The sequence below is a fragment of the Agelaius phoeniceus genome, chromosome 5 (assembly GCF_051311805.1).
Source record: "Agelaius phoeniceus isolate bAgePho1 chromosome 5, bAgePho1.hap1, whole genome shotgun sequence".
NCBI lineage: Eukaryota > Metazoa > Chordata > Aves > Passeriformes > Icteridae > Agelaius > Agelaius phoeniceus.
Window position 1 is genome coordinate 24,856,054 of NC_135269.1, and position 22,828 is coordinate 24,878,881.

At 44.2% G+C, this 22,828-nt stretch overlaps 1 protein-coding gene across 1 annotated transcript; it reads left to right on the top strand.

Moving 5' to 3' along the window:
- Window positions 1–32: 32 nt before the first annotated feature.
- ACO2 (aconitase 2) lies at window positions 33–22,223 on the top strand. The gene is made up of 18 exons (XM_054631696.2): window positions 33–152; window positions 5,786–5,928; window positions 6,983–7,241; window positions 9,392–9,484; window positions 11,415–11,573; window positions 11,761–11,911; window positions 13,120–13,224; window positions 13,478–13,569; window positions 13,852–13,957; window positions 15,047–15,204; window positions 16,257–16,330; window positions 17,014–17,125; window positions 17,302–17,424; window positions 17,627–17,782; window positions 19,736–19,927; window positions 20,755–20,887; window positions 21,198–21,319; window positions 21,725–22,223. Exons 1-18 carry the CDS (start codon window positions 117–119, stop codon window positions 21,866–21,868), a joined length of 2,358 nt encoding a protein of 785 aa, XP_054487671.1. The 5' UTR covers window positions 33–116; the 3' UTR covers window positions 21,869–22,223.
- Window positions 22,224–22,828: the final 605 nt, after the last annotated feature.

Genomic DNA, 22,828 nt, shown 5'->3' on the forward strand with positions numbered 1-22,828 from the left:
TCGCGGGTGTCTCCCTGCCAGGACCCGCGCGGCCACGCCCCTGCGCGCGCGCCGGAGATGTCAAAGGGGCCGCGTGACGCCATCGCCGCGCGACTCCATCTTTGTCAGTGAACAAAATGGCGCCGTACTGCGTGCTGGCGGCTCGGCTGAGGGTGAGCGGCGGCGGCGGGCGGGGCAGGCAGCGGGCGGGACGGGCGGCGGGGATTGCGGCAGGGACAAGATCGCTGCCCGCTAGGCAGCCACGAGGGCGGCCGCTCCCCCGCAGCCTCGGGGTCGGGCCGTCCCCGCCTCCGCGTGTAGGTCAGCGTGTCCCCGCTGCGGCCCCACGCCCTGTTTCCATGGCGATGGTGGGGCGGCCGCGGCTTTGGTGGCGGCGGCGTGGCCGCTGCTCGGTCCCTAGGGCAGGACGTCTCCCGCCACCGGGCCCGGCCGGCCGTCAAGGTGAGTGCAAGGTGAACGGGGCGGCGGGGACGCGGCCTGGCGCCGCCGCCTCGCCCGTCTGCCCGGACCCCGCTGCGGTGGGCTGGAGTCGCTGTCAGAGCCCCGGGCCTAACAGGGCAGAGAGCCCGAGGGCGCGGGCCCGAACGCTGAAATAAAAGGTCTTTCCCTGGGGCAGGCATTTTTCTTTCCCTCATCTTTTATTGCTTCCCTTTATGTGCGTGCGGCAGCACAAGGTGACTCCTTGTTGTGTCTTTGGCTACTTTGCTTCCAAAATCCTCCTTTTAGTACAAACAGAGGCCCTTGGGTGACAAAGATGCCAGCCTCTCTGTGTGGGGACCTAGGACGGCTGAAGAAGCAGGCGGGTCAGGCACATAAATTACCTTTTTTCCTGGGGCTGTGATAGAGGCTCTCGTAGTCTTGTTTGTCATGACCTCTAAAACTCACCTTCACCAGTAATATGATCTTGTCACAGAGATTGCCTTCCTTAAGACCTGGTTGTGTTTAGTGTCTAGTCAGTAATAAAGTTTTCATATCTTTTAAGGCCTATAAGGCAAATATCAGGTGCAATTTTCTGTTTAGGGCTTCTAAGGGATAAGGAAGCCTTTGCTCTCTTGTGATAAAGGCAGGCAGTGTAACTTCTCAGTTTCCCACTGTGACCTTGGCCAATGTGTTCCCCTTGCTTAGGGAACTGAAGTAAAAATTTGGTTGGCTTTTAGTAGTCTAAAAGTCTTTTGTGAATCTTAATTCCAGTTTGGTAATTACTATCCTACTTCAGAGGTAGATGCTTTAGGAAAGTGTAGTAGTTTTTAAATTTAAACGAAAGTTACAGAATAGCACCATTTTGGTTAGGTTGGCATGCTTGTTCTTACTTGTTCTTACTTGTTAAATAGTTTTTAGTTAGTACTTTGAACAGAAATGACTACTCATAAAATGAAGGCAAATCTTTTATTAGGGTAATGAATTGGTTCTTGTTTTATGCTGTGACATTGCATGAGAACAAGCAATCATTTGCTATAATGAATATTGTATGATGCAAAACAAAGGCTGTGCTGGCACAGTTGATATGGGGAAATCAGCATTCCAGAAGGTTGTTGTCTATTATCAGGCAAGGGGTGCATATTTCTTTCTCCCCTGTGAAGTACTAAATCTGTGATTCTAATCACACATGCCTCTAGGTGATGTCTTTAGGAGCCAGGGGATTTTTGCCCCTGTGTAGCAGCCTAGAGATTAATGAATATGAGCATCATCTTGTCAATCACTGTGATAGTGCCAGCATTGACCATGGCACACATTGCTACTATTGGTTCTGTTTGCCTCCCATCCTGGAACTGTTTTGGAGCTGGAACTGCAGAGAAAGCTTGCCTCTGAGGGAAATAAATTGGAATTAACCTGATTTGAACTGACTGTCCTATTTAAAGTTCTAATAGCCTCAAAGGGTCAAGATCTCTTTTCTGCCTACCTAAAATAATGCCTTTAGTGGCATTCCATTTTTCAAGCTACATTGCCTGAAGATTGACTGAGAGGGAGGACGGTAACGCTCTAAACTGCCTGAAATATCAGGTTTATTGAAGGCATTGTGGGTAAGTACTGAAATTATGCGTGGGCAGCTTTGTCTGTCTGGCAGAAATGTTGGGCAGGGCTAAACTGATCTTCAGAACCATAATTTTGGTTGCTCTTTTGAGGTGGGTCTAGAAAATGAGCCTGCATTTACAATTTGATTATACCATGCTGGCTTTTTTTTTTTTTTTTTTTTTTTTTTTTTTAAGGCTGAATCATGGTGAATGTTGGAAACTTGGCCAGTGTTCTTAGCTCAGGGAAGATGAGGAAAGATGGTATTTTGGGTTTCAGCTGGGATTTCTAGGACAGATTTCCCAGACAGAAGTGCACGTAACAGTTGCTACTCTTTTGAACATGAGCTTTTGCTCACTGGGCTCATTCTGCCTTACCGGCTGCCAAAATGCAAGTTATTTTCTGAATTCAGACTCCCCTTGCACCTGGAACATTCACTATAGTGAGAGCTAAATGCATGATAGCTACCTTAAAATTTGTAAAGAGCAGTGTTAGCTTCCTTACAGAGATTTCAGAAATAATGACCCATTTATTAGACTGGCTTTCTTCTGTCTTTGAAGGAAGCTTTTCACCTTGTGAAACACCAGTAGGCTTAGGAGCCCTGTAATGATTACTGCCATTCCTTTTACTGGAATTTGAACAAGGACACTGCAAACTGGAATAAGGGATTCATTGCCAGGTGAGAGGAGGTCACTGGGCAGCTGTTTGGTCAGCCTGGAAATAAACAGTTCCTGGATAAAAGGGAAAATTTATAGATTTATAGATTGCCTGCTTCCCTTGGCTCTTGGGCTTGAGGCACTTCTCACTGCTGACTAAAAAAACACCATGGAAGCCCCCACAAAGCGCTAGTACGCTCCCTCTCAGAGAAGAGTGAGCGGGAGTCAAACTGGGAACTGTCAGGCTTGTGACTTTTCCTTAATCTTGCAGTTCTCCCACCCTGTTTCTGAGGATGCAGTAGGAGAAGAACAAGCAGGGAGAAGAGACAGATGTGATGAGTGATAAAGTGTAAATTCTTTGTGAGGAGAGATCAGACTTTTAAACCAGGCAGTTTATACTTGTTGCTTGGTGGTGGTGGATCCTTAGACTTGCTGGGTGCCAGCATGAGCAGAACCATATTGAATCAAATTAATTCCCAGCAGAAATACAGGATTTGTATCCTGGTAAAACGCAGATGGCACTTTTTAAATAGGTGCCTTTTGAAATTCTTATATAGAGAAAAATGCTTGTCTAGTCTGCTGAAGCTGATTGGTTTAGGCAGTTATTTTCCCTGGGTCATATTGGCCATTACAGAAACTGACCTTCACTTTTCCAGACTTCTCCAGGTCCAGACAGAATCCTTCACCTTAAACACACTCTCTTCCTGCTTTTGATGGTCTGAAGCTGTGATCAGCAGGATTCAACTACTTTGTATTGCTGATCTTGATTACCAGCTGAACACTGACAGTATTAGAAAAAATGTTACATTTCCTTGTGCCGTTTCATGAAGTGAAAAGACCCATAGACATGTATGTTCAAACAGAAAAGATTTTACCTGAATTTTGTTTGAAAAGTTTTGTTGTACCTCTTTTTGGAGTGCCCTGCTTCAGATTTCTATTTTAATCAGCTCTGATCCCAGGCAAGACTAAGATGCTATGAAGCCTGTGCTATTACTTTTATTTGCATATCTGTTCTTCTCTATGATGAATTCAGAAGAAATTATTGCATTAAACCACAATACATTTCCTGGCCTGGGAAAGAGATTGTTTTTCCATGAACAGTGATTAAATAGCTCAGTGGTTTTTTTCCAGCCACTCCAGCAGTTGGAGACTTTCACAAGACTGAATATCTTGTGATGTTAAAAAAAATAAAAGGCTAGAACAAAGCAAACATAAAAGTTATGTGGCTACTAGGTAAAGAGCAGCTTTGCCTAGTTTGTATGTTAAACAATGAGAAGCTGGGTGATGTTTGTATTGGTGTGGGTGGTTGTTCTAGGCGGGGGGGGGGTTGTTTTTGGTTTTTTTTTTTTGCTGGTGGAGGAAGGAAAGGTCTAAGTCTGACACCTGTGATAAGTTCTGGAAGTTCTAGGATTAAAGTGCAGCACAGTGAAATTTGATTACTGGGCTTCCCATGCACTCATGGAGGAGCAGTGCCCTCTTTGTATCACCAGGTTCACTTCCCTCAGATACTCTTTCCATAATGGTGGTGTACAACTGCTGTAAGTCTTTCCTGCTTCTACCAAAAGCTCTTTCTATAATGGCTGAGGATAGCTTGGTAAAAATGCAAACTGCACCCTTCTTGCTAGTGCGCTGAGTAGTGTGATCTTGCCTAGCTTTCCCCAAATTTTTGTTGCAAAAGATACTAAAAAGTGTTATCAAAAGGACAATAAAGCAAGAGATTTTGATAAAAATTGGTGATGTCTCTTTGATTGTGATTATTTCAGGCAGTCTTTTCAATGCTGGTATCAAGAAAGTTGGAAAAAATACTCACACAGAAACATTAAAATGCTTGAACAGGTTTAAAGAATTAACTAGGCTTTTTTGACAGTGGTAAAAAAAAACCCAGTGGTGGGTACAATAATTGTGTTCTGAACAAGGAATATTTACAATCACACATGCAAAAGGGGTGTTTAGTGTAACACTGCTACATTTATTAACCTGTATTTATCAAAACTTTGTAACTCTGAAATAGCAGATGAATAGAAAAAGCGGGATTGAGATTAAGGTGTAGTACTGGAGGAGAAAGAGTTCTGAACTCTTTTCTTCAGTCTGTTTCCAGACTTCTGATGCTGATGAGTGAGACTTTGAAAGCATGTAAGAAATGTGTGTGCCAAATCCTTGGAAGTTTTTCTGGAGGTTGCTCTCTGACTCAGTTTTCAAAGCTGCGTGAGAGCTTTTAGCCCTGGGCACTGACCCGTCTCTTTCAGGTCAGATGCTGTAAAGGTGCCTCGCCATAGCCTGCCCTTCTCCTGTGTTCCAGGAAACTGTCTCACTGTAGAGGCTGCCAAGTAAATTTGGGCTTTTTTTTTTCCCCTGGCACTTTCTGCTGATGCATTCAGCTCACAGTATAGTCCACCTGTCATGCAGCTAACTCACCTGTAGGGTAAGTGCAACGTTTTTCAGAGGCAAAAGGTGAGGGTGCCTTTGTGAGAGTGTGGAAAAGAGCACCAGCCAGGCTGGTGGAGCTGGTGAGTTTTTTTCCACATTTTGCTTCTCCTGCTCTGTGTTACATTGTAGACCAGGCCTGTACACCAAAGTCTCCTTGTGGAATTTAATATGTTTCGTAGCAGTATGGAGGGATCCTGCCTAGGAAACTTAGTATGTGATGGTGGAACAGAGGTGTGTCCAGTCAGAGTGGCGCTGTATCACCTGCCAATGTCAATTTCAATGTCAACTCAATGCCAGCAAGCAAATACTAGGGATAGTTTGCTTTAGAAGCAGCATTGGTTCTTCACCATGACCCTGATGTGTCAGGAGCATGGCAGACTGGTGCTTTCTTGAGAATTGGCTCATCATTGCCTGAAAGCAGATTTCTCATTTGAAAGTGTAAGGCTTCTGGTACAACAAAGAAAAATGTGGAATAATTTATTAAATGTTACCTGTCCTGGGTACTTTGGTGTCTCTGGGTACTTTGACTGTTTAAGATAATATGGAGTATTGTATAATGAAATATATTTGAGTGCCTTTGCATTCCTCAGTCTGTAAAATTCCAGTAACAAAATCTGAAAAACATTTTCAATTGATATGTTACAGAAATTCACTCTGCAGGGCTCCAGTTTTAATACTCTCCTTTTTTTCAGCATGCCTTGAACAGTGGGGTACGACGCTACCATGTTGCTCCTGTCCTGTGCCAGCGGGCCAAGGTGGCCATGAGCCACTTTGAACCTAATGAATACATCAATTATGAAAAATTGGAGAAGAACATCAACATTGTCCGTAAGAGGTAAGAGTGGAGAAGGGAAGAAAGGAAGGGTCAGGATATTGAATTGAGCTCTGCAGTGACAGGAGAGGAAGAAAAAATTGTTGCGGGGCCCTGGCACAAGGAATGTTTACCAGGGAAAGCAGCACTGAACAGTGGCAGTTGTAAATACAGTGAAGCATGAGTTGTAGTGTCTCCTTATAGTGGTGGGGCACTGTGGGAAGGGTTGAAGGATATGATGAAGCAGTGCAACGTGCAGAGAACCAGGCCAGTGCAGAGGAGGTGCTAGAAAGGGCTCCATCCTCTTTGTTTAATACCCTTATTGAGGAGTCTTCACATTGGCCCTTGCTTCTTTCTGGGGCAGCAGCGTGTGGGTCAGGGTTGTTAGAGGCTAATGCTTCTTTATGCTGTGTTCTGCTCTAGGTGTTAGGCATGGAACAAAGGGCTAGGAATTCATAGCATATGTAAACATAGTGACCTTAATCTGCTGATAGAGGCTTGTGTGCCTGCTAATTTGTCATTCCTGCTCCACTTACTGTGGCAATGGTTTGTATGACTTGTCCTTCAGTCTTTGTGTCCCTTGTTAAATGTGGTAGTTCTCATTTCAAGTTGTTGTGTTGATTTAGTTACTTCTCAGAAGATCTTGCTACATACATAAATAGATTCCTCAGCTGATACAGCTGCAGAATGAAAGGTCTGAGGTCATGAAGCTCCACTTAGTTGTATTTGCTGTGGGATCTGGTACTTGTGAATTGAATCTGACCTCTGTCTCACCTCTACATTTGCTGTCTTGAAGTATGACTCAAGAAGTGAACACTCAATGTTTCTTTTACAGTATAGGAAGATTAGAAAAGAAAGCATAAAATTACATCAATTTCTATGTTTTTGAACTTTATGAACTGAACCCTTGTTTAACCATGTGCCAGTTGATATTTTAGTGCTGTAAGAAGAGCATGGAGGTTTCTCTGTCCTAATAGGTCTTAACAGTCTGAGCAATAGAGGGAAGCATTCTATTACATGCTTAAAATGGCAAATGTTGAAGTACACAAGATGCAGATACTAAAATTATTCTCCCCAGGCTTGACCGCCCCCTGACCTTGTCTGAGAAGATTGTATATGGACACCTGGATGACCCAGCAAAGCAGGAGATCGAGCGCGGCAAGACCTATCTGCGCTTACGGCCCGACCGCGTGGCCATGCAGGATGCCACAGCTCAGATGGCAATGCTTCAGTTCATCAGCAGTGGGCTGCCAAAAGTGGCTGTGCCTTCCACCATCCACTGTGATCACCTCATCGAGGCCCAGGCAGGCGGTGAAAAGGATCTTCAGAGAGCCAAGGTCACTATTGCAGAGGCGTTAACTTCTGTCTGTTTGAAAATGTCCTTCCAGTTGAAGGATGAGCTCATTTTAAAATTTTTCCCCATAAGGACAGCCAGGGATCAGATATGATAACAGATTGCCTGTGGTGGTCAGCTCTGTAGGTCAGATGCAATGAAGAAACAGACTAAATGGATTTTTGGGAGTTTTTCACCTCAGATTCACCCATTACATGGTTTAAAGGACCATGAATGTGGGAAGAGCTAGTCTTAAGTTGTTAGTGATGGAAGCCCAGGTCATTTGTGTTCTAGAGAAGATATTTCAGCTAAAGAAGAGAAAAAATAATTTCCAAGAGAAAAAAAAGGAAGTCAGATTACTCTATGTTGCAGTATGGCAGTGGGAAAAACCTAATGAACATATGCCTGCATTGCACTGGTCCCCCACTGTGAGGGGGAGGCAAGTAGTTACTTTCCCAAACCATTTGCTACTGATTATCTGAAGAGCAATAACTGAATCATGTGCAGCTTTCATGGCTTATGGGTATAGTATAAAAGTGTGTAAAAGTATGGAGGATGTTGGGTTTTATGTGGTAATTTCAAAGTGTTGTTTGTCCGACTGCTGATACAGTGCCATTTTAAAATTTTCTATTCAACTGTTTTACTGCTTATTCCTCCCCAAATGAGCTTCTGTAATCTATAGACACATTTATCTCTGACCAACATACCACAATGCATCTGCCAAGGAAATCTTGTTACTCTGAGTGGGCTTAGCCAAAGTCCACTGTCAGAGCCAGGAGGAATTGCACCTGGAATGTTGATACCAGAATTTACCAACAGTAAACAGGAGTCAGCTGCATTTTAAGATTTTAGTCCATATCTACTCTCACACAGCACTTGTGGTGTTGAAGTATCTGCTTTTGGCTTTCTTCAGTGGGCCACAATAAAGCAACTTGCACCACTCAGGAGTGATTTGGCGAGTTCTTGCTCTGCTTGTCTCAGTCCTAAGTTGTGCAATTAACAGTTTGAGACTTAACTAAATCAGACAATTTCTTTTCTCCTGTTCACCTCCTGTTTTCCCCTTTCCCCTATTCCTGCATTTATTCTCCATAGTGCAATTATATTTGCTGCAGCCCTGAATTGAGCTGAGTCCCTTCTTTGCCATCCACTCTGAGCAAAGCAAGTAAAGGTCCTGCCTTCTTCTGACTGGCTTCTGCTGCTGCCAGCTGGCACACAATGAATGCTGGCAGGCCAGAGGGTGGTTTGGGTTTACTGGGGGAGGGATGCACAAACAGAGTGGAGTGGCCCAACTCCCAGTGGAAAACAAGGCTTAAAGAGCTGTTGCAGCCTCTTGGGAAACTTCAGCAAATGTGTGCTGAGACAATTCTTCAATTATCTCATTTCCCCTTTCCCTTTATTCTGAAGCTTAGCTGCATGAGAACAGTCTTTAAGAAATTCTCTCCTTCTAGTGCTTATCTTATCTACTCCAGCACTCTTCTGCCAAGAACTGTTAGGATATAATAGTGTCATACTTCCTTGGCAACCATGGTTTTTCTCACAAGCAATTTTCACGGTGTGACCTCCACCAACAATGGTGACAGTGCAGCAAGAAAGACAGCATTGTGTGAGTCTTAAAGAGGGGACTTGCTAGAATGACAAATGACACTCACCAACTCCCCTGGCAGTGATCACTTTGAGTTCCATTTCTTAATCTGTAAAAATAAAGCCAGAATATTTATCTAAGGGATTTGAAATGTCTCCAAAGCATCTGCATAGGAAAAAGAACACCCGGTAGAGAAGGAAGGAGGGGCTAGAATGAGTGAGGGAAACAGGTTAAAAAAACCCCCTGAGAATAGGGAAAGTGAGCACAGCATTTTTAAATGTCTTATTGGCAGGGTTTTCCTTAAATTGTGCTGTTTGGAATTAGAAACTAAAAAACTTTTAGTAGAGCTACAAGTGGGATGCAATTAAATGGTCTGTTACAGCTGTCTGTCAAACAGTCTTAATCTTAACCTTTTGGTTTTAAAAATTATGTGCAACTCCTTCCAGCTGCTGCAAAACTGGGAAGCAAACTACAGGCAGGCATGTGAAAGAAAGGAATGTGTTTGAACAAGCTTTTGCTGTATGGAAGAACAAAATGTGGTACTAATGCTCTGTGCTTCCCTGTGTGAATAGGACATAAACCAGGAGGTGTACAACTTTCTGTCAACGGCTGGTGCCAAGTATGGAGTGGGATTCTGGAAACCTGGGTCAGGAATTATTCACCAGGTAAAGTGTGTGTGTCTTTGCAGTCTTTGAACATGAGTGGGTCTTTCACCTTAGGGTGGAGAGAGAGCTCAAGTGCAAATCTTTAGAGAATTTCACTGGTTTAGGGAAACAACTTGCTTTGCTCGAGGCAGGCGAGGTTTCTTACTTGCTCTCTCAGTTATCTTGACCACAGTGCAGTTTTTTTTAAAGGTTATTTTGGTCAAACTGTAACCTGATGTATCATTAGGTAGTGCCAACAGCATGCCATGTGAATTACAGAAGCTTGAAATACCTTAACTGCTTGTGGGCTGGCTCCTCCTTGTACAATTAAGACTGTAAGGTGAGGCCATGAAGCTGGCTACATAGGGTTAATGTGAATTGCTTTTGGTGGTAAGGAAAGCAGCCTTGGGAACATACTTTTTTTGGGATTATTATGTATGCATTTAGTTCTGTAAAACCCAGAAGAGTATATGAGGACACAACAGAGCAGCGTACTTCAAGTACTCAGGAGTGGCAACACATAAGGAGTTGCTAGGTGAATTTGAATAAAATGCAAAACAGTTTCCAAGTCTGAGATTCTCTTGTTATTACACTTGGATCTAAAATAGAATATGACAGTCCCAAAATAATTTACCACTTGATGAGGCTTTTTGGTTTTTTAAAGCAAACACCTCTGTCAGGATGTCCCTAACTTGCTTGCGGTTGGTTTGCTTTGAGGGTCCAGTAGTCATTTTTCATTGTTCCTCTGAGTCTCAGGCAGCAAAAGTTGAAGAGCAGCATGAAGCAAAAGGAGTAGAGAGGAGAATGGATGACTGGTAAGCCTCCTGTCAGCAGGGAACTTGTGACCAGGTGCAGTCAAGAGCTCTCTGCTATGTTTTCCTAGCTACAAAATGAGTTACTAAGGTTACCTTAACTTAATGTGACGCAACGGATGAACTCTTCAAAAGGTTATGGGAACACCTCGGGTCATTTGTGTTCCAAAGCCACTCGTAACATCTGTCATGTGGCAACATAGCTCTGTGCTGAGGTTACTAGTCTTCTTGTGGCTGACTTTCTCTGGCTGGAGGAAACTGGTCCTGTTGTATAGCTTCAGGTACAACTGTGCCAAAGTGAGGCCTTGAGAGTGACTCTTCTCACACAAATATGTTGATGTGGCTACAAGAATATAAAGCTGAAAGTTCTGAAAGCAAAGCCTTTGTCTTTTTGGTAAAGAACTGCCTTAGTTCTCTTCAAGCTGTTCTGTGACGCATGTGCTGTGAGTTCTGTGCTTCCCAGAAAGGCTGTTCCTAGTGTTGGTGTGGCACATATGCAGGGGGACGTTCATTAGCTTGAGTTCTCTACAGTGTTGCTACCACAGAAATCTCATTTTTTCATTGAGTATGGTTTTGTGGTTTTGTTAATAGTTGAAAAGTCTTTCATGGAACTGGTAGCATCAGTAAGGGAAGGGCAGTGTCTTGGTGAGAAGTTTCTCTGTGTAATTGAGTTTTGGCTGGCAGCATGGATTGGAGGAGCCTGTTGGTATTCTACTGCTATGGAGCACAAAGGCTGTGGAAGGATAAGTGCATTGGATAAGTGAACTGACTTGCTCAGCTGTTAACTAAGGGTATGGAGATTATGGAACAGACTCTTGAGGCCTAACAAAGGTAGCACCTTAGCAAAAGCCTAAACTGGAAGGAAAAAGAGGAGATTGTTTTCTAATTTTTTTATTATTCTGCGATGAGCAAGGATCCTGGGGCTGAGACTTGGTACCTTGTTTTGTCATTACGTCCTCCACAAGGAGTTTGAAACAAAAGAGATCAAAATTTCCAATCCAGCCCAAATTCAGTTATTTTCTTGCTATTGAAATCTGCAAATACAAACTGATCTAAACTCTTGTTTTTGTTTTCTTTCTGCTGTCTTCCCCCTTCTTTCCCACAAAACAAGCAAGCAAACAATCCATTTTTATTTTCAGATCATTCTGGAGAACTACTCCTACCCCGGGGTTATGCTGATCGGCACAGACTCGCACACCCCCAACGGAGGTGGCCTGGGCGGAATCTGCATTGGTGTGGGTGGAGCTGATGCTGTGGATGTCATGGCAGGAATCCCTTGGGAGCTCAAATGCCCAAAGGTAGGAGCAGAAGGAATATGAAGCTTTGATGCCAAGGGTGAGATGCATGATGTGTAAGGAGCATTGATTTTCAAGCACTGTGTATATAAGTGTGACAGGAATACACCCCACAGCAGAACTATATACTGTTACCTTTCTGACAGGAAGTGATGCCAGTATTTTTTTTTCCCTCATTGATGTTGCTCAGGTTATTGGTGTAAAACTGACTGGCAAGCTCTCAGGCTGGACTTCTCCTAAAGATGTGATCCTGAAAGTGGCTGGCATCCTTACTGTCAAGGGTGGAACGGGCGCCATCATTGAATACCATGGGCCGGGTGTGGATTCAATCTCCTGCACAGGTAAGTCAACACAGATCTCTTATCTGAGTGGATTGTTGGTGGAGCTGGGTGTTGAGCTATCTGTGGAGGCTGGGAAGGGAACCAAACAAGAAGTACCAAATGTTTTCCCTTAGCCTGGCCCAGCAGTTTGTACATGGCAAACTGGAAGAGTGGTGTAACAAGATAGCACTCCCTCTCAGTGACCTCTCTCCAATAAATCTTCTTGTGATTTTGAGAACGTGGAATGGTTAATTGTGAAGAATCCTGTAAGATGGTGTGTCAGGATAAGAATAAGGGTGGATGTATTCCAGTGTAAACTTAGAGGGTGGAGATGTCAGCAATAAAGGAATGATGTATTCATTTCAGCCTAAAATAGGCTGTGAATAGAAAAAAGAAACAGGTTAATGGGAATATATGTGTGACAGCTGCTAAACAAAGAGCAGAGGTTCTGAGACTAGAAGGCAGTTTGTAACACACAGTTTATACTAGCTAATTGTGGATTTTGGGTGCTGAATTTGAACTAGCAAAAATTGTAGTTCTCTGTAATATGCTAGTTAGGACTAAACTCCAAGAAATGTCTTCCTTTAGCTTGATGTGCAGCCTTCAAGCTGGACTTCTCTCAATTTGCATGACTTGGCAACAACTTAGAATACTTAGTTTACAAACTGAGAGCAATTTGGGATTTTTCTTCTATGAAATCAGAGGAATTTTATATCTGCTTCTAGCTTGTTAAATATAAAACAGGAGCTTCTACAGCTTCATTGCTGTGCCCTTGAAAGAGATGTGCTATGTTCTGTCACTGGAAGCATTTTATTCAGCCCATTAAATTTCTCACAAATATCTGGCTCCTCCAGTTAAAACAAATGAGATGGTAGGGAGGGACAGAACACTCATTGAAGGTAGCAGAGACACTGCTCACTGCTGTAAATTATTTGATACTCCGTGCAAACAGGAGTTCCTTGTTATATCAGTATCTGCATGTATCAGTGTAACTTTTGGCTCATTCCTTCCACAAGAGTCTGGTCACAGGCACTGTATTGATCAGAAGCATAGGGGGCTGATCCAGCCATTATATTGTCAGTGTCCTCTCAGCTGTGGCTTTAGGTTTCTGTGGCTGATGCGCTGATTTCTTCTAGCTTTGCTGTCTTTTGCATATACTGACTTTTGGAGAATTGAGTGGCCTTGGACTTTCTCATTTGACCCCGTGGTCTCTTCTCCCACTTCTCTAGGAATGGCAACAATCTGCAATATGGGGGCTGAAATTGGAGCTACCACGTCGATCTTCCCTTACAATGAACGCATGAAGAAATACTTGGGCAAGACTGGGAGAGCTGGTAAGAGGATTTGGGGGTAGAAGTATGGGTTTCATGTGAAGGTGAATTCTGGGAGCAGTATTCTCCTATGGTGTTGTCTGATGAGATTTTTGACCTTGTGTGGTCCTGTAGTTCATCTGCTACAAGCAGGGAGTCTGTAGATGAAGTGGCTGGGGAATTACACAGTTGACCCCCCTGTGTTTAGTTATTCTAGACTTCTTTTTCTCCCTCATATTTGCTGCACTTTTTAGATCTTCCTTCTTTCTTATTCCAGATATAGCTGCACTAGCAGATGAATTCAAGCAACACTTGGTACCAGATTCTGGTTGTCACTATGACCAGGTGATAGAAATCAACCTCAGTGAGGTAAGGCTTCATTTCTTCTGCCTTTTTGAATGCTGTGATGTGACTCTGCTTTGTGTGACTGAAGACCAAGCTGGGAGTTTGATGCAACACCCCTGGTGCCGTGCTAGAATGCGTAAAATACATTCAGGTCTGCTTCACCTACAGCTTGTGCTCCAGTTTTCATGTAGGAGAATCTTAGTTAAACAACTTCCAGATAGAGCTGTGAAAGGAATCGATTTGCTGCTGTGTTTTGGGGTTATTCTTTGCTGCTGTGATTTCTGACTTTGTCACTGTTTCTTAAAGCTGAAACCGCATATCAATGGACCTTTCACACCAGACCTGGCGCACCCTGTGTCAGATATTGGTGCTGTGGCAGAAAAGGAGGGCTGGCCTGTTGATATCAGAGTTGGTGGGTAGCATTTGCTCTTTCCTCTGCCTTCGTACTTGTGGCATAAACATTGTTGTCTTGGGATAAGCTGTTGGTCATATAGCTTGGGATCCAGTTTTTTCACTGCTTCTCTATGTCCTTTGACTTTGGTGAAGTGTCATCTGTTCATGGCCATATAAATTTTCTGGGAAAAGTAGTGACCACATGGGCCAAGTGTGTAGGATGAGATCCAGGATAGTAGGAGGGATTTTAACCTCAAAAGGTACACCAGGTTTCTTCCATTTTTGAAACGCTTGAATGTTTGGACTGACAGGAATGTTACCCATTGAAGATCATTTTTATTAAAAGTCTGTGGTATGGATTTACCTGTTGCAGAGAGTTGTCTGGAGCATGATTGTCAGCACTCCCAGCAGTTGGCTGTTGAACTCTTGGGACCTAGTAAAGTTAGTGCTTGCTGTCCTAAAAAGCAGGCTTGTAAATTTATGTACTTGCTTTTGGGATGGTAGTTTGTGGGCTGACTTCTCAACTGTTGCTCATGGAGTAGAGGAAGGAATGAAAAGAATGGAAATACATTGTAAAGTCATGTCCCAGGTGGGAAGTGTTACAAATAGGATACAGTTACAGTAGCTGTAACTGAGAGAGAATTTTTATTTTGCTGCTTAGCACCAGAATGCTGTCAGGATGGTACAGCATGTCCTTGTGTGGTCTTCATACTATACTGAAGATGTTTTCTTTTTCTCCATTTCTTGCCATCTTGATTTAAAGCTTTTTCTTGTCTTTGTGGAACAATACCTCTCTTTGGTTATTTGCTTAACCAAAGTGCAAGTAGGTGACACTCAGGTGTTGTAAAACAGTAACCTAGTCAGATTAGACTAGTGACTGAGTAGTGTGTTCTGACTGTGCAACCTCCAGAGCTGGACAAGGGACTGCTTGTGACCACACTATATCACTGGGAGGCTTGGCAGTGTTGGTACCTGAAACCCTCTCAGTTTCCTTATCAACGGACAAGGTGGTTATCCCTTGTTTGTTCTTCTGGGAGATGGGTCAGGGAGAATCTTCCAAGTACCAGGGCTGCAGTAACCACCCCCCTGTTTCTGTCAAACACCACAGGCTTGATTGGCAGCTGCACCAACTCCAGCTATGAGGACATGGGACGCTCTGCAGCGGTGGCAAAACAGGCACTTGCACATGGATTGAAGTGCAAATCCAAGTTCACCATCACACCAGGCTCAGAGCAGATCCGTGCCACCATTGAAAGGGACGGTTATGTGAGTATGGCTGCTCTTTGCACTTCCAAACAGAAAGGGTTAAATTCTTCAGGACAGTACTCAGGGGGCCAAGTTAACTAATGGAAACCTCCTGAACTTTGTCTTCACTTACTGCTGGAGGTGCAATTACTGATGTAGTAGCTGGTCCTGTGCTATTGTGCCTGTGGGTCCTGCCATAATCTTGACAGTGTTTTGACCTGATATCTTTACTACCTGGGCATGTAAAAACAGGATTAGAACTGAACAAGGCTGAGGCAGTTGTCAGGAACTGGGGCTCTGAGGAGAGAAAAGCATAGCAAGGGATACCTCATGCTCCTAGGATTCTGTAGATGGCCATGGCTGACAAAAGGCTGCAATCTACTTTTATCCCAACATATAAAGAGAGCATGCTCTTTTGTTGGAAGGTGGTTCCCAATTTCGACCAAATTTATGGCAAAACTCATACTGGCTTTAAAAGGAATGTGTCTGTTGAGGAACTGTTACCTACTTTCTGTGCATAAAATGTTGTTTTAATTAGTTTTACTATTTAGTAAATTTTTGATGCTGTCATAGTGTGAGGACCAAATCTTTACATATGGATATGTCCAGCCAATGTTTGATGGCTCTTCTAACCAACTCCTACCTTTCAAGTCATACCTTTCCTTACCAGCTGCCCCTTTCATTGAGTTGTTTGCTGAGTAGACTGAGCAGGCACACATACTTGCCTGCACTGTTGCCAGTTCTCTCCTTACATGGACAGGAAGTCTATAGAATATTAATCAGACCAGACACTGCACTTCAGTCAGATGTCTGTAAGTAGCTGGATTGCTCAAGTTGAAGCAGGTGGAGAATGGGAACATCATGGCAAGTCATCCTGTGCTCTGCCCCAGTCTTAACTTACAGTCTTACTGGGGTCAAACCCCATGTATTTATAAAAGTGGCTCAAAACTGAAACAAGGAAGGGAATTTTCTCAGGCTCAGTGCTTCCTGTTAGTGTCTTCTTCCCCTGAAAGAGCAACCCCAGAAACTCATTCCAGGCATTCTATGGTAACAAAGTTATTTTCTGCCCCCAGGCAAAAATCCTGCGAGAAGTTGGAGGGCTGGTTCTTGCTAATGCTTGTGGGCCATGCATCGGCCAGTGGGACAGGTAAAATGACAGTTGGACCTCACTCTAGCTCTGTGTCTTTTAGCTTCCAGAATGCTCTGTGAAGCCTGATTTGATTGTAAATACAACACACTGGTAATTAAATGTTTAAAAACCAGCTAGCCATAGCTGTCTGGTATGTACGGGAGGAGGCAAAAAGAAGGACTACAGATTTATATTGAGCCTTTAGGTGAATAAAGCTGCAGAATGGACACACATTCTGGAGGCTTTTTGTAGAAGGCAAAGAATGGGGGGAAAGATTTGTTATCTATGAGAGGGTGGACTGAAGTTTGTATGGGCCTTTTAAAATAGAAAAATTGAATTGGTCCAGCTTCAGTCATTGGAGTGGCAGGGAGAATAATTCCCAATAGAAGGGATGGGAGGCACATTTTTATGTTGCTTCATCACGGCTGACCATGGAATATCCAAAGACAATGTGCTTAGTTGATTATTGTTCAACAGTGAACAACATGGGCTGTGAAAACTACTGCAAGAATCAGTGTTTGACTTGGGTTTGCATTCATTCATTTTGGGTCTGTGCTTAAGGGGGGAAAACATGTACAGGCAACAGCTCCTGTTTCTAAGATAGTGATTGCTGCCTAAACCAAGCTGGGGGATTCTGGCAGTAAGACATCTAGAAGCAATATTCCATTTGGATCTGATGAGAATGTTTGCTTCTTTTACAGGAAGGACATCAAGAAAGGAGAGAAAAATACAATAGTTACATCCTACAACCGGAATTTCACGGGTCGCAATGATGCCAATCCAGAGACTCACGCATTTGTGACTTCTCCAGAGGTAAGAAACAGCCAGAGGTGGGGCTGTGGAATAGTTCAGGGCACCTGCAGAAGAGGCCCAGTGTGCCTTGTTTAGTAGCTTTTGGCTGGTGGCTTTGAGACTTAGATGTAGGACTTCCAGGTGAAGCGATGGGACATAGAATATGCCTTTAAATTTGTCTTTGTTTTTTCTTTCAGATTGTCACAGCCCTGTCCATCGCTGGCACTCTAAAATTTAACCCTGAGACAGATTACCTGACAGGAGCAGATGGGAAGAAGTTTAAACTAGAGGCACCTGATGCAGATGAGCTGCCCAAACTGGTAACTGCTCTGTCTGGGGGCAGAGGGAGGGAAGACCTGACACTAGCAGTGTTTTCTTTATACTGAGGGAACTTACAGGCAGTGACCTCTTTCTTGACACATGATGGTAGAGCCAGAATGGGTGCAGTTGGCTGTATTGGCTTGCTCTTCATGTGCTGTTGGGGATGGCTGAGGCTGATGATTTTCCTTTCTTCTTTGGAAGGAGTTTGACCCAGGCCAGGACACCTACCAGTACCCTCCCAAGGATGGCAGTGGGCAGCGCGTGGATGTGAGCCCCACCAGCCAGCGGCTCCAGCTCCTTGAGCCCTTTGATAAGTGGGATGGCAAGGATCTAGAAGACATGCTGATCCTCATCAAGGTCAGGAACAAAGTGGGGGAGCATCAGCTATGACAAGTCTGCTTGAACAGGGGTTTGCACAGCAACTGCTAGAGGCTTTGGACGTGCCTTTGGGATATCTGATTCCCTCCCCTACAACCATGTTACAGAAAGGGAAGCAAGGGGTCTTCCTTTCTTCCAGGTGTTTCTTTCTGATACTTCTTTCTGTTATAACTAAGTGACTCTTCTCCTTTGGGCTAGTGGTTTGCTAATACCATGCAAAAGCAGGCTTGTTATAGCATGTAATATGATCCTGTCCAAACCATGCAGTCTGCAGAATTTGTCCCAGTTACAACCTACAATGAAAAGGTGGATGGGTTCTTTAATTAGCATCTCTAATACTGACTGTTCTAAGATGTATTTTGTCTGAAATGAGGTCATTGGGAACTTCTCATACATCAGTATGCATGTTCTGTTCCCACTTTATAGAAAGAGAAATTACTTCACACTTGTTAAACATTGCAATTTGCTGTTTCAATGGAGACATGGGTTTCTCCTCACTGCCTGAGGTGAGTTAACAGATGGAAACTTCAGTTGATATGGTGAGAGGTTCTGAAATGCAATCCCTTATGAAGTGACCTTTGGGAACATTCCTGATTCTCACTGACAGAGTTGGATGTACTCCCAAGGGCCACACTGCTGTGCAAAAGTTTTTGACACAGGCAATTCCTTTATAAGCACTTTAGAACTTACCAGTTGGAAGGCCATTATCTCTGGTTGGGAATTCTGTTCTTACAAGCTGAGAAGGCTTATGTGCAGTTTGGAAACTGAGAGGGTAACACTTGGCATCTTGTTGAAGTTCCCCAGCAGGGAGGCTGGGCTGTATCAGGAAGGGCTTAATTGCTTTTTGTACCTGAACAACCTACTGCTGAGGGAAGTGAGAACACAGCAGGAGATGTCATGGCTAAGCTAATTTTTGTAATTTACCCTTTGGAAAAGGGATGTTCTTCTTACCCAATGCATGCAGAATGACCACTGTGTTCTGCTTTAGAGTGCCTTGTTTCTGTAACTGATGTGCTTTTCTGGGGTTTATGCCTTTAAAAAGAGATATGATGATCACATCATATCTCTTTTGAAAGGGACCACAGTGGGTCATCTGGTCCAACCTCCCTGCTCAAGCAGGGTCATCCCAGAGCATATGGCATAGGATGGTGTCCAGATGGTTCTTGAATATCTCCAGTAAGGGGGACTCCACAGCCTTTCTGAGCAATCTGTTCCAATGTGGTCACTGCACAGTAATGAAGTTCTTCCTCATGTTCAGGTGGAACTTCCTGTGCCTCAGTTTCTGCTCCATTGCCTCTTGTCCTATTGTTTGGCACCACTGAGCAGAGGCTCCACACTCTTGACACCCTCCCTTCAGATACTTACAGATATTGTAAATGAAAGGTCCCCTCTCATTTGTCTCTTCTGGAGGCTGAACAGGAGATGGTTCAGTCCCTTAATCACCTTTGTCGCCCTCCCCTGTACCTGCTCTAGGGGCTCCATGTCTCTCTTGTACTGGGGAGCCCAGAACTGAACACAGCACTCCAGAGGGCTAACTAGAGGGACAGGATCACTTGTCTTGACCTGCTGGCAATGCTCTTCCTAATTCACCCCAGAATACCATTGGCTTTCTTGGCCACATGGGCACACTGCTGGCTCATGGACTGCTTGTTGTCCACCAGGACCCCCAGGTCTTTCTCTGCAGAGCTGCTTTCCAGCAGCTTGTGCATGGAATTACTCTTTCTGAGGTGCAGGACCCTGAACCGGCCCTTGCTGAATTTCAGACAGTTCTCTGCCCACCTCTCTAACCTGTTGAGGTCTTTCTGAAGGGCTGCAGAGCCCTCTGGAGTATCGACCACTCATCCCAGTTAATGCTTCACAGTTACAAGAGTTGAGGAAGAGTCAAGTACATTAGTCCATCCTGAGACATTCTTCTCTTCTACTACGCTTTAGGTAAAAGGGAAATGCACCACTGATCACATTTCTGCAGCTGGACCGTGGCTCAAGTTCCGTGGCCATCTGGACAACATCTCCAACAACCTGCTCATTGGCGCCATCAACATCGAAAACGGCAAAGCCAACTCTGTGCGCAACGCATTAACCCAGGAGTTTGGCCCAGTCCCAGACACAGCCCGGTACTACAAGGTGAGACCTTCCCCTGACACGTCTATTTTAAGAGGATGTTTACACTTTGGGCAGTCTGTGCCAAATAGAAGGATCTCACCGTCCTGCTCTCAAGTAACAGCAGCTGCAAATTCATTCAGCATTGAGGCATTTTCTTGGTACTTTCTCTAATGATTGCAGTTCCTGTAGGAGATTCTGTCCCTACCTGCTATGGGGAAGAGGGAGGAAGATCTCGTGACTCAGAGGGGACCAGAGATCATATACGAAAGAGGAAGAACACCTTTAGGCTTTGCACACCTTACAAGGCATGGGTGTCATCAGACAAACTAAATCTTGGCTCCTGGAATGCTTCACCTCTGACCAGTCTAATGTTTAAATAAATTATAGTCTTATCCTATTTATTCTTTAACACTAGGCTTCAAATCTCAAGAAATGTCCTTTTACCCTCTGGACAACTTGGCATTTGTTTCCGATTGGCTCTTTCAGTAGAGAGAAGTTAAAAATTTCCATGTCCCTTCCAGAAGTAGAGCAGAGGTCATGGCTTGTGCCAACACTGGTCTGGCATAGCATGATGGAAGGAGAGGTGGCAGGAAACGGAAGGAAAATATTTGCTCTGGATCCCAAGAGCAATCCTCCTCAGCCCTTGTCAGCAAGGATGGCAGTGCATAACTACTGTGAAGCACTAAACTTTATTTCTCTCCTTTCTCAGAACCCAAGGGAGTCTTCTGGGAGGTGTCATAGCATAGCAATGTCAGAAAAATGCTGAAATTAGATGTGTGGGTGGGTATTTATTGCCAATTCCTCACTTGAGTGGCTGCACAAATGTAAATCTGTGTCTTTTGTCACAGAAAATGGGTATCAAATGGGCAGTTGTTGGGGATGAAAACTATGGTGAGGGATCAAGCCGGGAGCATGCAGCATTGGAGCCACGTCACTTGGGAGGAAGGGTCATCATCACCAAGAGCTTTGCCAGGATCCACGGTGAGTCAGGCTTCCCCTATGGTGTTTGTAAACAGGATGTGTTCAGTTTGAGTGGAAGTGGTGTTTATACCTTGCCCAGGGCTCAACAGCTCCAGGCATGAACCCTCCCTGCTGACAGATGGCAAGGTCCCTCCTGTCAGGACTCCTGTTACATACCTGGTTGCATATGCCACAAACAACGGATATGCTGATTTTGCTACAAAGATAGTAATCTAATCGTCATTGGAATAGTAGTGTGAGCAGGCAGAAGGTAATCATGCTTCCCTGGGATGGGATGTTACAAGTATGATTGGTGGTTTGTTCTCTACAGAAACCAATCTGAAGAAGCAAGGTCTACTGCCTCTCACTTTTGCTGATCCAGCAGACTATAACAAGATTCATCCTGTGGATAAGCTGAGCATTGTGGGGTTGAAAGACTTTGCACCTGGAAAGGTAACTGTCTGGGTGACTTGTCATGCACTTGGGGGCAGGGACACGCCACTGATGGGGATCAGTGGTGAGTTGTGTGCTCGTGAGGCAGCAGTGGCACTGATGAGCAGTGCAGCCTGCCAGCCTGGTGAGACACAGTGGGCTGGGACACACAGGGCGGGTCAGAATCAGTAGTGTTCTGAACAGTTAAGAGAAACCTTTGTACAGTACTCTGAATTCCTGGACATGTTGACTTAAGCCACGAGTGTTCCCTAGAAGGAACTGCAACCTTTTATTTTAAGATCCACCCTGAGCTGGAATTTTCCCTTTTCAGCCCTTTAAAACCATATAGAAATTTTCCTGCAAGAAGCTTCAGATAACCTTGTCCCTTGAAAGAGAAGGGAAAATAAAACTGTCTTCTTCCTTTAGCCTCTGAAATGCATCATCAAGCATCCCAATGGGAGCCAAGAAACAATCATGCTGAACCACACCTTCAATGAGTCGCAGATCGAGTGGTTTCAGGCTGGCAGTGCCCTGAACAGAATGAAGGAGCTGCAGCAGAAATCAAGCTAAGTGCGCACAATGCCCCAGTGCACTGGACTCGATTCAGCTTTGGCATTTTCATGAAAGTGCAATTCCATGCCTACTGTTGGAATAAATGTCTGATCAAATGTAACCATAGCTTCCTTTTTGTTATGGTACTTCCTCTTCACTGACACTATGAAAAGGGAGTGCAGCTAGGCTTACTTTTGTCTTTTAAATTCCCCGGCTTCCTTTTTCTATTTTGGCTCAATTTCAGTTCTCACACAGTTATTTATATTTGGAAATAACCAGCAAAGGTGGGTTTGTCTGCTCAGTTGGTTGTTTTCTGCCCATTCACTTTACTGATGGCTAAAGACTTAAAATGAAAATAAAGAATGTGACCGTCTCTTCTGTCATGTGTTATTGTATTCATCATCCTAATCCCCCTCATTGTTTTTGGGAGGGTGGGAAAGAACTTCTTCTAAATCACTGCTATATGGAGAAAAAACCCAAATTGAACAGTAACTCAGTGTAGTAAAAAAAAAGCCCTCACAGCTGTCCTGGACTGTTTAGCTCTTGACATTAACCTACTGCAGGCTACACTTGTGATTATGACCACCCTCCCCCCTACATTCCTTTCTAGGGCAACACTGCCACTATTGCAGCAATGACAAACTTGCAAAGAACACCTGCTGTATCTGATTTCCCAGCACTGCACACTTAGTTTCCTAAAGCACAACTTACCGCAGGAGATGGATGTTGAGGAGTCTCTCATGAGAACAGCATGCAAAACCACATCACTACCACTTCATTTACTCCTAGGAGCCCTGACCCTGTCCAAAAGGAGCTGAGCAAAACCACTACCTGGAGTAGCTGGACTTCTTCCCCTTGCCCTGGCACTACCCCAGAACAGCCTGTGTGGAAGCTCCTCACTTGTTTCACCCAAATTTCCACCTACACAAACAGCTGGGGGGTTTCTGCAAACAGTTATTTCCATCACAGCTAGATGGC